This window comes from Curcuma longa, chromosome 2 (assembly GCF_044706935.1).
Source record: "Curcuma longa cultivar G26 ecotype Majalengka, Jawa Barat chromosome 2, ITB_CL_G26_1.1, whole genome shotgun sequence".
Taxonomy (NCBI): Eukaryota; Viridiplantae; Streptophyta; class Magnoliopsida; order Zingiberales; family Zingiberaceae; genus Curcuma; species Curcuma longa.
The window spans coordinates 10,032,449-10,050,208 of NC_133862.1; the positions used below are offsets into that span (position 1 = coordinate 10,032,449).

General features: G+C 32.6%; 1 protein-coding gene, 1 non-coding gene and 1 pseudogene across 2 annotated transcripts; 1 reads left to right on the forward strand and 2 right to left on the reverse strand.

Annotated features, from left to right (window-relative positions):
• Positions 1-597: 597 nt before the first annotated feature.
• On the reverse strand, positions 598-699 carry LOC141822564 (small nucleolar RNA snoR99). The gene has a single exon (XR_012601296.1). It is a non-coding gene; the product is annotated as a small nucleolar RNA snoR99 (small nucleolar RNA).
• Positions 700-3,002: 2,303 nt separating this feature from the next.
• LOC141821207 (putative serine/threonine-protein kinase PBL7) lies at positions 3,003-6,237 on the reverse strand (annotated as a pseudogene).
• Positions 6,238-8,443: 2,206 nt separating this feature from the next.
• On the forward strand, positions 8,444-14,756 carry LOC141821812 (uncharacterized). The gene is made up of 13 exons (XM_074709181.1): positions 8,444-8,531; positions 9,255-9,394; positions 9,490-9,633; positions 9,721-9,836; positions 10,688-10,842; positions 11,648-11,736; positions 11,860-12,388; positions 12,584-12,760; positions 13,316-13,467; positions 13,629-13,708; positions 14,100-14,223; positions 14,307-14,363; positions 14,436-14,756. Exons 2-13 carry the CDS (start codon positions 9,299-9,301, stop codon positions 14,628-14,630), a joined length of 1,914 nt encoding a protein of 637 aa, XP_074565282.1. The 5' UTR covers positions 8,444-8,531; positions 9,255-9,298; the 3' UTR covers positions 14,631-14,756.
• Positions 14,757-17,760: the final 3,004 nt, after the last annotated feature.

Sequence of the window (17,760 nt, forward strand, 5' to 3'; positions counted from 1 at the left end):
AAATACTTAAATGTACAAAATAGTGTGATGGTAGTACTAGAAGCAAAGGAAAGAACTTAATTGGTACCTCGAATCAGAATGCATGGACTATCAGTTGACATTGTCAAAAAAATAGACCTCGAATCCAAACCAAATAAGAAGTCTCAAGAAGATAGTATCAGAAATGGTACAAATACCAACTGTGCAACTTTCCATCTCTATGAGGAACCGATCCATTTATGATCATCATTGATTAAAATGAAAAAAAAAAAGTTCTTTAAGTTATTCTCACGGATGCTTTGAATCAAGAGAACCATATGAGAACTACCATGGATTTATAAATGAATACACTATGAATTTGCTAATTCCAGTGACATGCTAAATGTTTCATAAAATACAAGTGATTCAGAGATCTGAGCCTATAAAATACAGTATGAATTAGCATAAGATCTTCAGCTCATGATCATAGCATTTTCAGATAGAAACCAGTAAAGGGAACTTGCACATGAACTTCTAGCACAAAGGGCTAGTGACCAGCAACATACCAAGAAAAACATTGAAAAACACGACACAATTTAAGATTTTATTATGAACTAACAAAACCAAATAAAAAATAAAAAATCTTTCATCTTTAATGATCAGCTAAAGGATAAGAAAAATTAGCTGACAAAGTGAAATGGATGATCTTTGAATGTTTGGGACCAGTTCATCCCATAGTATACGTAAATAACCAATGGGGCAGACGTCCAGTCCCATATCACCTGTTGAAGCCCTAATACATAATCAACAAAATGCGAACATAAACTGTAACCAAACGCCTCTAACAGTAATAACTAGAATAACTAGTCCCTAGGGGAAAAAAAGAAATTGTAAATAAGATGGTAATGTACACCAGCAAGAACTCAACTCCTACAGAATCGTTTGTAGTTGCTGCGTCGGTAATCTTGCTTGTGCTACGAAAAAATTCGTTATTGTACGCTTTCCTTGACACATCCATCGCAAAGAAAGTTCACAACGAATGTAACGCCTTTGAAAGCGATCATCAAAACCACAAAAGACTTGACCAATCGCAACGAAACAAACCCCTTCAGGGAAGAAGAAACAAGATCACAATCGAGATCCCGAAACGAACCTGCGCGACGGCGATACATCGAGCAGCAGACGTCTAGGGTTGGACGTATCGAAGGCTGGACGGGTATTTAAAGCAGCAGTCGCAGTTCACTTGGTGGAGAGCGTGCCGTTCACGTGATGCTCTTATTGGGCTGAGTTTTATGTGGAGGCCCAAGTCCACTTATATTTTCAATGGGACAAATAAATATTTCCTATAATTAAATCTAAAACACTTAATACAACATAATGATACAGTCATTTAGCAATTTACATAATTAAGCATACATAATTAAGAAATAATTAAGCACACATTAAAATTAATTGTATAAGTTGGGGAAGATCCATTGTGAGAGCATCTCTCCTTGCTTGACAAACTGGGCATCATGTATCAAGGGGTTCTCCACTCTACTTGGAGGGGACCCACAGTAGCAAGAAGGTGTGCACCCTGTGCTATTGGAGTCTCTCTGTGGGTCCTCCTGATTATAATTCAAATGAAAAAAAACAATTATATGCTTTTATTTTAATTAAGTATCGGTTGTAAAAAAAAGAGGTGTTTCTTATGGTTCTGCAAACTATAAGGGTTAAAATGTTAACGGAAGTACCTTTTTTGATATTGTGTTCAAAGCTCCGTTGCTCACTTGATGACTTGCATTGCTGTTCAATTTAAATGCATTAAATTTAACTCAATAATGATACTGAAAACAAAATTATTTGCCCTAGGTCATAGCCGACGGCTATCCTGATAGAATTATCATAGTAAACAAGGGTTATCTTTAAAGCATGGTTAAGTTAGTTAGTGCGGAACATATTTACTGAAGTGGATAAAAATTCAATCTCGATGAAGCCGAGGTAATATCAAATCCTGTAGTGACCAACTGCAGCTTCTCAATTTACTCTCTTATAACTGGTCGTGTGGGGTCGTTGAGGTGACAGATTCTATTTTTATTGAAATAGTAAGCAAGAGTTGAATCCCGACAAAGCCATGTAATCATACCCTTCCACATGAAAGTCTGTTTCGATTTCATGATTTACCCCACTATATATGATTGTGAGATCAACCGTGTGAAACGCTCGAACATTCCATTTTAATTTTTTATCAAAAAAATCTCATTCTACTATTTAATTGTATACAATTTCTCAACTGTCTTTCAATACTTTTCAATATTGTTATTTTCAATCTAATTTTTAAATTGATCGGATGTGTCGTAACAGCTACGAAATTATAACTACTACAACATGAATAAGAATGATAGGAATATACTGCAACATAAAGTGGAATCTACCACCCAGCGCCCTCACATGGTCGACCCTATGGTTATCTGTGAAGAGGTAAATCGAAAACTGCAATTAATCACTACGGAGAAAAATATTATCTCAACTTCGTCGAGATTTGACCTTTGCCTATTACAACAAATCTATCTTGTAGTAACCAACTCAACCATATCTCAGTACTAGAATAGCTTGCTACTAACCTGTGGTGGCAACACAACGGGAACAAGAACTCCCTGTCGGCGGCACGAGGCCGTCGCGGCGTGGGGCACACAGGCGGCGTCGATCCGTACGCCGCCCTCCTCGTCCCCGCCGGCTCCGCTCCACCGCTGTGCCGCAACTCGGTCGCGTTCATCTCCCGCTTCAACATGGTCGCACAGCGCTTAACTAATTTACCGGTATCCGCTCTGTAGCGCGAATAGACGAGCGATCGATTGCCATTTAAGGAAACCTTTCCGTGGAACAGAGAGGAGGAGAGCCAGCCACAGAAGCAGCGTGGAGGAAGCAAACGCCCGAATCTAGAGGTTCCAAGAAGTCAGGAAAATCGCATGAGATGGTCATGGGGAAAGCATTCACGTGTAGTCGTCGCCATTTTTCCCTCAGAAAACATTTAATTTAATTAAATGGGAAAAATAAACAATCTATAAAAGAAATCATCATGTTAAAACACACAGTGACGTTATCGACAATCTTGCTTCGAACACAAATGGATCATGGATCATGTATCATGGCTTGTTTCCAAAACAATTCAAATACAAAGACTATGCATTGTAGAAGATGCTTGTGCTACTCACTTGATGCATTGTAGATATCTCAGTGGCTCATCTTGCAACGTTGGGGCTGTGGGCTATATACCTAAGCCTCTTCTGCCATTGTGATCTCTCGATGGGGTAACAGAAGGCGATGATGGCGGCAGGGAGCTAGTCATCTCGGGGACGGGCTCGGAGATGTATGGCTGAGATGCAACATGATTGAGAGCAACAACCACATCAGCAACGATGGGTCGAACGTGAGGCTGCTCTTGAAGACACATTGAGGCAATGACAACCAACTGGTGAAAGGGCCGCGGGGGGTAGTGGCCTTGGAGCAAAGGATCAGCCAACTGGTGGAACTTCCTTCTATCGCTGAGGAACGGTCTCGACTGGAAAGGAAAAGAAAACAAACAAATATTCGTTATCATCTTCAAGTTATATCAACTAGCTAGAGTGTATCAAAGCAAGTTTTCATCATAATCCTCCATTGAAATGCACTTAATTGGAAACACAGACTCATTAGGACAGAAAAATGATTCAAACTTAAATAACAATGATTAGGACCACGTACCCAAGTCAATAGTTTTTGTTCGGAAGTAGGTTTTGATGAATCATAAATGCGTCGTCCGGTGATAAGCTCCAATAGAAGCACCCCGAAGCTATAGATATCGGATTTAAGAGTCAATTTACCACTCATCGCATAATCAGGAGCACAATAACCATATGTTCCCATCACCCTTGTGGAAACATGTGTATTGTCCCCAACAGGTCCCAATTTTGCAAGTCCAAAGTCAGAAAGTTTTGGGTTGAAGTCATCATCTAATAACACATTTGCAGCCTTCATGTCTCGGTAAATGACAGGTGGATTTGCAACATCATGTAAATATGTCAACCCTTTGGCAACTCCTAGAGCAATCTTTATTCGTGTGTTCCAGTCAAGGGGTGGCTTGCCAGGAGGATCTGGGATGTGGTATTCCAAATGAAAAATCAAAAGACATTGATGAAAAGCAAAATCCTAATGAACAAAAGGTGAAGCATTAGTCACAAACTGAAAGTAATGAACTACCAGAACAGGACAAATATTTGAATTATTGTACAAGACAGCATGCAATATATTACGAACTACGCAAATTTGCCAACTCTCTTTTGTTAACTGAAACATCGACTTCTCTTCTTTTTTTTTTATCGTAAGTGGGTGTATTGTTTGATAGTTGCACAGTTGCTAAATCTTTCCTAGTTATACTCACATAAGCATCCATATATTGCAGTATCTGCTTAGTTTATCCAGTAGTATCCTTGGTATACCAATTAAGAAGGCATTGCAAACTAGTAATTAATTATGGGAAAATTCATTTAAATTACAATTAGTTACCCAACGCCCTTATTTTATATAATGGAAATGGTGACATAAAAAACATGTAGGATTATTCTATAGAGCTAAAACTTGTCATGCCAAAGTTCAGTTACATAAAAGTTTCAGTGTTAATGGTCGAGGTTGTAAATGATAACAGTTTAAAAACTATATGTGTATTATGATAATTTTGGAATTAAGAAAGGCATTTTGAAGAATGTGGTAGATTGTTTAAGGTAAAACTAAATTTCCTTAATGATTGAGATCCTAGCAAACACTAAAAATCAGTGCTTCACAATAAAGAATGAGCTAAGAATTTAGACATTGGCAGAGGAGCTCATCACGTGGACCATGTTAAATAAAATGTTATATGTTCTTAATTAATGGAGTAGGAGTATCTTGATATTAGTTTAATATTCAGTTAATATCATAATAACATCAGATCCTATGCACAAAAGGGCAAGTCATGAACAGGGCAAACAAACAATGAATTATTGGAAAGAAATATTTCACAAAGAATCTTTTATCAGTTCTATCAGAAGTATAAAAATTAAAAAATGTATATGTCTAACACATCGAATGCTATAAGATCCACTTCGTCCTAAGATCAGGAATTTAGCAATTAACATATATTCTGAGAGAGGGTTTACCAAACAAATGATCCTCCAAACTGCCTTTGGGCATGTATTCATAAATCAGGAGCCTTTCATCGCCATCGGTGCAGTATCCAGTCAAACTCACAAGGTTGGCATGGCGCAAAACTATCAGCATGAGAACCTCCACCAGAAATTCTTGGTTCCCCTGAAGTCCATCCCGGTTTAGCTGCTTAATGGCTACCGCCTGTTGGTCCACAAGAAGTGTTCTTTACCACAATAACAACCAAAAGATTTACTTTGAGCAATGCCAATGAATTCAAGTTCCGCAAAAGAAAAAGCAAGAAAGGGAAACAAGAAGGTGATTTGCCTCGTTGGAAAGAAGTCGCCCCTTGTAGACTTTTCCGAACCCCCCTTCGCCGAGCAAATTAGCTTCTTTAAAATTTTGCGTGGCGACGGCGAGCTCCCGGAAAGTGAAGCTCCGAGCAGTGTTGCCCTTCTCACCGCGCATCGGTGGCTGCACCGTCTTCCTAATCTCTAAACCCCCAAAAGAAGCAAAACGTCGTAAAAAACCCCATATCAAATTCATTCAAGGTGATACAAAGCATCAGTGGAGGTAGAAGTATAAAGACCAACCAGAGGAATCGCCATGGAGTCCCGAGATGGATTGGGCGCTGTCGCCGTCATGTATCCAGGAGCTGCTTGACTCCCTCTTGCGACGACATAAACAAGGGAAGCAACTCATCTAGGCCGAAATTCAGGATCCCTAGACTCGATCCGCACAAGTGAAATCCCTCAAGCCAGAAAACAATCAACCATAAAACCTACATTGCCATCCAAACCGTGGGAAAAAGGGAAACTACTGCGATTTCCTTTCCCCATCCCCAAAACCCTCTCTCCGCCACAGTATCAAACAAAAGGTCGCTATTTGGCTTACCCCGAGAAGACTCCAAATCCAGACGGATCACTAATTAGAAACGACATCTTCGATCTGTATGAAATCTCACATCTGGAAACGAGGGATTGCTGGGAAAGCACATGGAAACAATGACAACCACCGCGATCGCGAGCATGAAGGAAAGGAAAAAGGCGGCGGAGACGTTGGGGGATCTCTGAGAACAACGACACGGAAAACTAATCTGTTCCTCTCGTCGTCTTCTTCCTCGCCGGCGCAGAGGAGGAGCAATCGCTGAGGAGGCGAAGCTGACAACACGGCGCATTGAAGCTACCTGTCTCTCCACTATTTTTTTATTTTACCGCTCAAAATATGAAAAACTACATTTTCACCCCTGTATTTTATAGATGAATATCGAGAAAAGGCCACATTTCAAAAAATTTAAAAAAACGTTTTATTATCTTTTTCGAGAGCTTTATTTCAGTATTGTGATATCAATTACGAGCTGTTAAAGTAAATCAATTCAAAAAAATATTATATATAATAATAATTTTATATTAAAATTTTTTTATCAACTTAATTAAAATCACTTTTAAAATTTTAAAATCATTATAGTAAATGGTTGTTGCAACTATATTATAATCATAAATTTAAATGACTCTTCATTAATGACTACTGTAATAATATAACAACTAAATAGTGATGAACTACTATATAATTAATGATTGTGTGGGTTACTATAGTAATTTTATAATAATTTTAATATTATTTATATTTTTCATCTAGTTTAATTTTATTTTTATTTAAAAATATATATATATATATATATTTATTTATTTATAAGTTGAACTAAAAATAATAATTTACTTTTTAATACATACTAATAATTATAACAATTATAGTGCGTTGTTATGAGTTGTATCAATTATTCTATATAAATTATGGGGGCAAAATGACATTTTCGTTTTAAATTGATTTTGTATTTTTTTTCTCACTCTTTTGCTTCCGGTCCCGAACTTCAATACACACGATGAACCTGGTCTCTGACTCGCGTGGGACCCAAAGGTGACTTCGTCCAGCGCGAGGTGAGACAACGCGCGGAGAAAATTAATATGATGACGTGGAATACTTGACCACGCTCGTGTTTTCATTGAAATCCATAAAATAAAAGATATTTTTTTTATTATTATACAAAAATAAAATAATAAATACATTAAAATCACATAAATTCTCACGCGCACTCACACGTCAGTTAATATGATCGATTAAATATTTTATTAAACTAAACATTTTTTAATATACGTATTTAATTTATTAATATTTATAAATATATAAATTATAAATTATTCATAAATAATATTTATAAATAATGTATACACATAAACTTTGTAAATTATGATTATTAAAGTTTATAGATCTTAACTAAACAAAAACCTCCAAAACTCCTACCCTAATATTAATTATATTAAATAATTTTTAAGGATCATTTTAACATTATTAAAATTTTAGAGAAAATGGTAGTTAGAGTCTTGGACTTGGTGCAACGAAGACGGAAAGGAGATCTTCAAAATGTTCTGCATCTTTTGCAAGATGAAATCGTCGTCCTAACGATTTTATACGATCGAATCGATCATATGGGTGAAAAAAACTAACAAGTTTGCCAATTAGACCTTAGATTGTCTTAAGGGGGCAATGAAGAATGTGAAAATCGAGTGCCGACGTCTTACTGCTACTCTTCTAAGATTTATCCTTAAGGACCATATCTTACAGCTACGTTTTTAGGATTTACCTTTAAAAATCAATAAAAAATTTTTATGGAGCCAGATCGCCTATGGAATTAATGGACCCGTAAGAATTGAAAATCTATATTATTAAAAAAAACTTGAAGGATATTTTAAAAATAACAAATAAATTTTATAATATATTAAAGGTTAATTAACACAATTTAAAAAGATCAAAATATTGATTATATATATATATATAATTGATATTCTATGCATCTTAAAATATACGACACAACTGTACCCAACATGGGAGTCCGAAAAAATTTTAAGTGCCGAAAATAGTAAATAATATTATTTTTTATATATTTTTATTTTATAATTAAATTATTTAATTTTTTTTAGAATTTAAGAGTTAAATTATAATATTAAATATATAAAAATTTAAAATAAAAATTATTCAAATAAAAAATTTTAAATGACTTAATCATATGTAAAAAATAAATAAATAATAATTTTTATTTTATTTTTATTTTATATTTAATACTAAAACCCGAGCCCTCTTCTCGCGAATCCTCTCCTCCCTGCTCGCCGCGTTTCTTCTTCCCCTGCCCGCCGCCTCTCTTCTCCCTAAAACCCTAACCCGAGCCCTATTCTCGCGATTCCTCTCTGCTCGCCGCGCTCCTTTTTCTCTCCTGCTCGCCGCCTCTCTTCTCCCTCTGCTCTCTTCTCCCTTGCTCGCCACCGCAACCTCTGCTCGCCGCCGCACCCCTGCCCGCCGCGTGCTGTGCTGGCCACCGCGCCCCTGCCCGCCGCGTGCACTGCTCGCCGCCGCTACTCCTTCGACCCTCCCATTTCAAGGTATAACATTTGGTTGCTGGACAAGAATTCACTTTCACAATAAAAAAAGGAGTTGGCTCAGAGACCTGTGTTAGTGTGAACTATGATGATTTTGTCAATGATGTAGAAGTTGGTGACATGCTTCTTGTAGATGGTAACCAAATATGCCCTTTTTTTGTCAAATACTTTTTTGAGATATAGATGGTAATCAAATGTCTTTTTTTTTGTCAAATGCTATTTTGAGATACAAATACAATGCATGAGTTTGAGCATAGGATACTGCCACTGAGTCTGTCGTAATCAATGCCACATACACTCTCCAGTATAATACAATTTTAAGATAAATACGAGAAACTAAAGCAAAAGACAGTGTTTAATTTTCACTTTCAGTTTTTGGTATGCCTGTCATTGGGTAATCACTTAGACAACCCAGGTTTATTCAGGTGGCATCTAAATGTACTCCAAGTTCAAAACACCACATTTTAGAGTGCCGCCTAGGACACATTTTAGAGTATTGTACTCCAAGTTCAAAACACCACAGCATGTTTACATCAATGCATGTTTTTTTTATTTCAATATATTAATTTGGTTTTAGTTTTTTCTAATGTAAAATTGCGTGCATGTGGCATGTGAAAGAACGCAAAGTCATAGCATACGCAATTTTTTCTTAATTATGTTTTTTCTCACAAAAAACTGATACATAGGGTTCTAACTAGGTTTTGAAACCACCTCTTGTTCTCTCAGCTGGAGCTTCTTCTTTATCCCATCTCATTCACTCACATTTCAAGATGGCTATGAACTTTCATGACGTCAGAGGTCTCCTAGCGGCCTTCAGCCCCTCTTCAGAGTTCTTTGCCATTTCTTCGGGTGATGGTCGTATTAAGGTCCTCATCTGCACTGTCATTACCTGTTTAGTTTTGTGTTTTTGTTAACAGGTTATGTTTTTGTGCTTATATTCTTTGAATGTGTTCACTGTTAGATATGGGACACCATAAAGGGTCAGTTGCAGACGGAATTTTCAGATTTATCACCTTCTGATGCATCAAGCCTGTTGTCTCAGCCTAAAAGTGGGCACCTTTCACTTGACTATACCTGCATGAAATGGGTTCCACTTGAAAGAAAGGTTTTATTTTAGATATTTCTCCTCATCATCCATTAACCAGGATAAAACAACTTATGTTGAAAATTGCTTTTCATATCTGTCTTGCAGAAGAAAAGAAAATCAGGAAGCTCCCTCTTGGTGTTGGGAACTGGGAACGGCGATGTTCTAGCGTTGGATGTATCTGCTGGACAATTGAAGTGGAAAATTAGTGACTGTCATCCTGGGTGCGAATATCCTTGAGGATTATACTTTGATTTGAAATGTGCCTATATTGTGGTAAACTAATTGCTTTCTTAGGGAAAGAAAAATAGTGAACAAAGTCGGTGGTGCTAGTACTGAACTATTCTTTCATTGATATATGGTCAAGAACTGTTAATGCTTTGATATTCAATATATAGACTTTTGGTGACATTTATTATAGACCTTAGGTACAAGGACAAATTACCATTTTTCAGTATGTCTTTTCTATATAGCTGTATTTTGTGCTGGGCTTATCACTGGACGGTTAATTGCTGACTTCTCTTTTAACCGTGATCATGAGGTGCAAATATCTATACATTTAAGCTTGGAATTTCAGAATAAACTTGTACTCATTATTTGCACTGTATCTAACTCTGCATATGAATATTATATTTTTAGATATTTAATTTTCATGTTTTCATGGTAATTTATTGAGCAATTTAAAGGGTTCTATTCTTTGTCACTATCACTTGATTTGTTTTTATTTCTCATGCGTAAATCCTTAGATATGGGGAATATTAATTAGATCACTACTAATCTTTAAATGTTCACTATACATCATAGAATATATCCATTATGAAATATGAGAAGTGTTGTTTAACTTGAGCGTTCCACCAAGATTCTTCTTTATCATTCTTTCACACTGAATAATTTTTAGTTATCTCAGTTTTTGATGGGTTGAATAAGTTAAAAGTTGGAAGATTAGGAATGCTCCTTTAAGTTATTTCATGATTATAATCTGTAAGCCTGTTCATCTTTACACGATGGTTTAACTTTTGTTCTTTCAATTGCTTCTGTAACGTTTTTCTATATTTTGTTATGATTCCATTGGCAGGGGTGTGAATGCTGTTTGTTTTTCTGAGTTTCATCGATCTGTGTACACAACGGGTGTTGATGGTATGGTTTGTGAGATTGATGCAGCGAAGGGGAGCTTGATAGGCAAATTTAGGGCATTTACTAAATCAATTTCTTCTATGGCTGTTTCTGCTGGTAATGTTTAGTTATGAGACAATTTTTCTCTCCTTGTTACCTTTGTTTTAATTGTGTACTTAACTTTGTTTCTTGAACTACAGTTTTATTTATTTTTGTGCATCAGAACTACATACAGAAACAATATATTATGGTATTCTAACTAATGAGGATTCTTGCAATTTGGACCAATAAAAGATGAAATCTGTTATTTTTTTCAGTGGCAAGAAATTTTAATGCCAAAAAAACTATTTTGGCTGTATTTTTTTCTATCAATTAGCTTATTTATCTTCATAGATATGCTTTGATTGGTTTAGATGGTTCACATATTAGCTTTTGTGTTTATTTTTTTATTTTTCTGTTGACATATATCATGCCAATATTGCATTTGATCCTTTTTTTAAATTCTTTCCTAGATTTTATCACAAAATTTTGTTTAAAAATGTTGACCTGTAGCAATATCGTGGGCAAAATCCCACGTTTAATTTAGTGCTTGTGTTAGCTTCTACATTTAGCTGAGGCTTGTGATAGTTGATGACAATGGTTCAAAAAGTGTAGGCATTCTACATTTCAGCCTGTTGTTTGATAACCCTACCGTGCATATGCAATATGTGGTAGACACACGTGGATGCATCATGCATGTATTCATCACTAAGAAAGTTGTTGGCACAATTCTTTTCACATGTATAGAGTCATTTGGATTTTCTTTCAGCAACTATTTTTTATAGTCCATGTCTAATGCATCTAAATGTTAATGACTTTTTCATGATGTATATGTTTTTTATAAACTTTAATCATCAGTAATTGATATTTATAATGTCTTCAGATGGTAAAATATTGGCCACTGCATCTGGACAGCTGAAGACTTTTGGTTGTTCTGATAACAAGAAACTACAAAAATTTTCTGGACACCCTGTATGTTATATGTATACTTGCAACACTCTCTTCCTTCTTTTACATCATGTCCTCTATCTTTTTTTCCTTCATCAATTCATTACCACTTGAATTTACTTAGCTAAACACCAAGAAGTTATTCAGGTGGCTGTACGGTGCATGATTTTCAGTCAAGATGGGCAATATATCATGACATCTGGAGTTGGCGAGAGACATATTGCCATTTGGAAAGTAGGTGGAGACAAAAAGCAATCTGTTAGTTGTATTCTCTCAATGGAGCATCCAGCTGTTTTTCTGGACAGCAAAGAAGTACAAAAGGATGAAAAATTTGGAGAGGGGTTTTCTGTTCTAGCCATTTCTGAAGTTGGCATGGGTTATTTTTGGTATGGAAGTAGCCTTGAAGAATTGCGCCATAGTCAGCCCACAAAGATCTCAGTTTTGGTGGAGCCTAAGATAAATAATTTGGCCATATATGGAGCAAAACTTCTAGATATACCTAAAGCTGCTTCAGGACATGTTTTCCTTGCTTATGGTTCACTAGTTAAGCCTTCATTTCAGAAACTGTTGGTACATTATGGAACTGACATTAAATTAGATGATGCCGAAGGTGGTATTCTTTTGCCAATTGGCAGCTTTCCTCATCCTCAGAAGCCACAAATGAGGGGTATGAAAGGTATGATTTACAAAACAAAAAGAGTTTTAGCTTCGAGTAACTGGTTTGTGTTTGTGTTGTTAAATACTTGAAATTTGGAAAAGGACTATTTTTGCAGCCTATAGTTACATAGTGCAACCCTACTTTGATTTGATAATTACTACTATCTACTTCCTACTTTTATGTCTTCACAGGTGTCTTATTTTTGTGTTGTAGGAATGGTTACTGCACTAGATCGAACAAATGCAGAACATGCTGTTTTTCCAATTCCAAAGCTACATACACATGATAAGAAAAGAAAGCATTCTATGGCAAAATTGACTGCAGGTAGTGAGGATGCTACAACTGATCAAATAATCAAGGAAGTGAAAAAACAATCAACTGATAGAAGAGGTACCATGTTTTTCCTTTTTTAATGTATAGATTATTCTTAGAACATGTCATTTTGATCCCATAAACTGTGAGATGAAATGGATGATTTTTGCTTAACTATGTTGTGTTTCCATACAAACTTAGAAATCTTCTGAAAATGCTCAGATAAAATACTTGTAACAAAATTGTTATGCTTGAGATAGTGGCAGGTAGAGTCTAATAAAATCAGTTGTCTAGTTGTGCATCAATGCTTGTGAAATAGCTAGCTGAGGAACTGATCAAATGCACTAAGAATGAGACTTTCTGATAATGAGGTTTGATTTTAAGTCCATGTTGTTGATCTATTAGAAAAATATTTAAAATAAATTTCTATGCATTTCTATAGAAACATATTAATATTTTTGATACTGATATTAATTGCATGGATGAAGTTGTGATTCTTTTAGCATTTTCTGAACTCGGAATCAAATGTGCTCTTCATATATCTGATCAAACTCAAAAGTTTGTTGACTTTGGCATTTAACAACTTAAGTTTTTCATTACCATCTTCAAGTTTAAAAATGTTCACGCGTGCAGTTGTCCTGCAAAGAATGGAGGAAGATACAATATGCTTAGAAGATAAGCTGAGAGAACTGGGCATTATCAGTGAAAATGATTGTTCGAAGGAATCTCTAGATCACTACAGTGACGGCATGATATCAAGTGATGCAAAGATTTCTTCAAGGAAGGTCTGTTGTGTCTCTAAAGGGTAGACAGTGTATTTTTTTTCATGATTCCTTTTCTTTGTTACCGATGGAAGTTTAGGTTACAAATGAAGTTACATATATAATAAACATGTCAATTAAATTATCTAGCTGTAACAACTGATTAAAGATTGTATTATGAGTAGATAAGGGTGCACGTCTCGTCCATGAACTCGGCTGATGCTTACAATTTCCTTGAAGACCTTATTTCTGCTTGGAGGAAAAGGTATGTAAGGAAGTTATCTTGTTTGAACTAATGATTCTTGCAGTTGGATCTTTGTTTTAAAAAGGGTGATTCTTTCATTTCTGTGCAACGATTGACCAAATTTCAGTTGCCCCATGGAACATTTGTTAGATTTGTTCCAACTGTTGGATCTTTAGTTGTGTTTTGTACTGCTCAGCACATGAATTTTAAGCTAAACGAATATTATAAGAATTTACTTTTCAAATAGGAATTAGTTGGGCTACTTTGTATCTGTACTATTAATAGTTATTAATGATATACTCTCGTATAAGTTCAATAGATGGATAGTCTTTATATAGTGTATCTCAGATAGTTGAGATAAACATGAGTTTGATAATGATAATTGTGATGATGAAACCTTTTTCTTTGACAGAACACCTGGATTGAAGCATGTTCTTCAATGGATATATTACATTCTACTCATGCACGGCCAGTTTGTTGCGAGTAAAGATTCATCAGCAGGAATGTTAGATGGTCTGCAAAAGGCATCTAAAAATGTACATTTCCTTTTTTGTGTTTATTTGAGCAAACACAGCAACCATTTAGTCGTCTGATCATCCCATCGTCTTCTTTCTGGCAGATGCCCATCAATCATTTACTGAAGCTATCAGGTCGAATTCGACTAATTACGACTCAGGTATCATTCACAATTCAATTTTCTGAACTGGAAATTTGTTATGCGCTTCAAATATGATTCATTCCTTTTCAGATCGATAAAATTGGTAAGAAAGTATCCATGGATGAGCACTTCAGCGAAGGTGGCAAAATGCTGAGCAAAGAGGTAGATGATGATGATGTTGGTTTCGATGACGACGAAAACAATGAAGACGAAGAGATTGATGAGATGTTATATGGAGAAGATGAGAGCAACAGCGATGACGATCATGAATTGGGTCAGACATGATCACTGTCGAAGTTCTTTTTGTAGCTTATTAGATATAGCAACATTCTTAAACTATGTATTCCAATGGTGTTCGCGATATGTATTGTAGACTGAGATACATACAAAACCAACTTCTATGGAAATGGAAATGGGGCGTTTGGTTTGATTATTTTCCTTTTTCATTTTCTTATTTTCTAGAAGTTACTGTTTGTTTGTGTTTTTTAATCTCATTTTCTAGAAAATAAAAAGTCATTTTCTAAAAAAATAGAAAATGATAAAATATCATTTTCTATAGAGAATGAAAATTTTGACTAAAAAATAGAAAATGAGAAAAGGCGGCTACAGCACACCTCTTCATCGCACGATTATTTTAATAAAATATTTTATTAAATTATTAAATATAATTTGATAATTTTATTTTAATAAAATAATTCATTAAAAATAATAATTTTAATAAAATAATTTATTAAATTAATAAATATAATTTTTTAATTTTATCTTTTAAAATTTAAAATAAATTTATATATATTTTAATAAAATAATTTATTAAAATAATTATTTCAATAAAATAATTCATTAAATTAATAAATATAATTCTTTACTTTGATTTTTTTAAATTTAAAACAAATTTATATTTATTTTAATAAAATAATTTATTAAAATAATTATTTTATTAAAAAAATTAATTAAATTAATAAATATAATTTGATAATTTTATTTTAATAAAATAATTTATTAAAAATAATTATTTTAATAAAATAATTCATTAAATTAATAAATATAATTTGTTAATTTTTTTTAAAAATTTAAAATAAATTTATATATATTAATAAAATAATTATTTTATTCATTAAATTAATAAATATAATTCTTTAATTTTATTTTTTAATTTAAAATAAATTTATAATTATTTTAATAAAATAATTTATTAAATTAATAAATATAATTCATTAAATTAATAAATATAATTTATTAGTTTTATTTTTTAAAATTTAAAAGAAATTTATATATATTAATAAAATAATTCATTAAAATAATTATTTTAATAAAATAATTCAATAAATTAATAAATATATTTCATTTAATTTTAATTTTTAAAATTTAAAATAATTTATTTTTTAAATTTATAAATATTTAAATTAAAATTTATTGAAATAATTAATTTAATTTTAATTAGATTTCACAGTACATTTAAAGTTATGTAATGCAGTATTAGAAGGCCCGGTTTGACCTCTTTTTAATAGGGTTGATCCCCTTCTTATATGATTTTTCTTTTTTCATGATAAGATAGTATTTTTATTAAAAAAAATTTATTTTATTTATAATTTTTTATATTAATAAACCAAATGTATTTTTTAATTTTATTTTCTAGAAAATAGTATATCATACCAAACGTATTTTCTGTTTTCTAAAAACTAGATCAGAAAATAGAAAAAAATTTCTAATCTCATTTTTCGTTTTCATTTTCTTATTTTCTAAAAGTTACTGTTTGCTTTGTGTTTTTCAATCTCATTTTCTAAAAAATGAGAAGTCATTTTCTAAGAAAATAAAAAATGATAAAATATCATTTTCTATAGAGAATGAAAACTACGATTGAAAAATAGAAAATGAAAAAGGCGGTTATAGTGCCACACACCTCCTTATCGCACGATTATTTTAATAAAAGAATTTATTAAATTAATAAATATAATTTGATAATTTATTTTAATAAAATAATTCATAAAAAATAATTATTTTAATAAAATAATATAATTTGTTATTTTTTTAAAATTTAAAATAAATTTATATATATTAATAAAATAATTATTATATTCATTAAATTAATAAATATAATTATTTAATTTTATTTTTTAAATTTAAAAGAAATTTATATTTATTTTAATAAAATAATTTATTGAAATAATAAATATATTTTGATAATTTTATTTTAATAAAATAATTCATTAAAAATAATTGTTTTATTGAAATAATTCATTAAATTAATAAATATAATTTATTAATTTTATTTTTTAAAATTTAAAAGAAATTTATATATATATTAATAAAATAATTCATTAAATTAATAAATATAATTCATTAATTTTATTTTTTAAAATTTAAAATAAATTATTTTTTTAATTTATAAATATTTAAATTAAAATTTATTAAATTATTTTAATGTTGTATTAGAAGGTTATGTTTGACCCCTTTATAATATGGTTGATCCTCTTTTTGTATGATTTTTTCCATTTCCATGATAAGATAGTATTTTTATTAAAAAAATATATTTTATTCATAATTTTTATATTAATAAATCAAACATATTTTTTAATTTTATTTTCTAGAAAATAGAAAGCAGTATATCATACCAAACGTATTTTCTGTTTTATAAAAACTAGATCAGAAAATAGAAAAATAGAAATAGAAAATGAAAAATAGAAAATATTTTTCAAACCAAACGCCCCCATAATCTTTTTTATCTTTCGAGGCGATATCTTCATAACAAATCTGCACATAGTTCATACGTGAATACTCATATTGGAGAAGAAATGCATGCCTAAGATAGCACACAATACAAATAGTTAGCTACACATCACTAGTTGATATGATTCACTACAAAGATAGAGGGTTCCATAGCATTGTCAATGAAGGATAGAAACGAGAAAGCAGTGCAGTTTAAAATGCCATTGTAGAAATTACAAGAACTTAAGGCACAGATATGTCAAAGAGATAAGGAATGAACTTACATTTACATCCCTTTCTACAGTGTGTGGTTCGTTTGAATTTCTTTTTTGTGGTTTAAGGAAACATTTTCTAATATCTCCAGTTAGTATATATCGATGAGCATCCTTCATGGACCGAAACTCATATCCACTGTCTGGATCAATGTGAACCTGTAAAGGTACAACATAGGAACAAAGATATAAATGAGATGGTAGTAATACGACAACCATACCAACTGATTTAATATAATAAAAACATGACAAAACTATACTGCCTAACTACTTGCAAAGTTAATCCAAAACTATATATATATATAAAGAGACAAATAATGTCCAAACATTAACAAGGTAGGAACAAAAATGGAACTACATCACCTCAGGAAGTCCTTTGACTTCTAATTAGCAAATATGAGACAGGGAAAAGCAATTGGAGAAGCAAATATCACAGT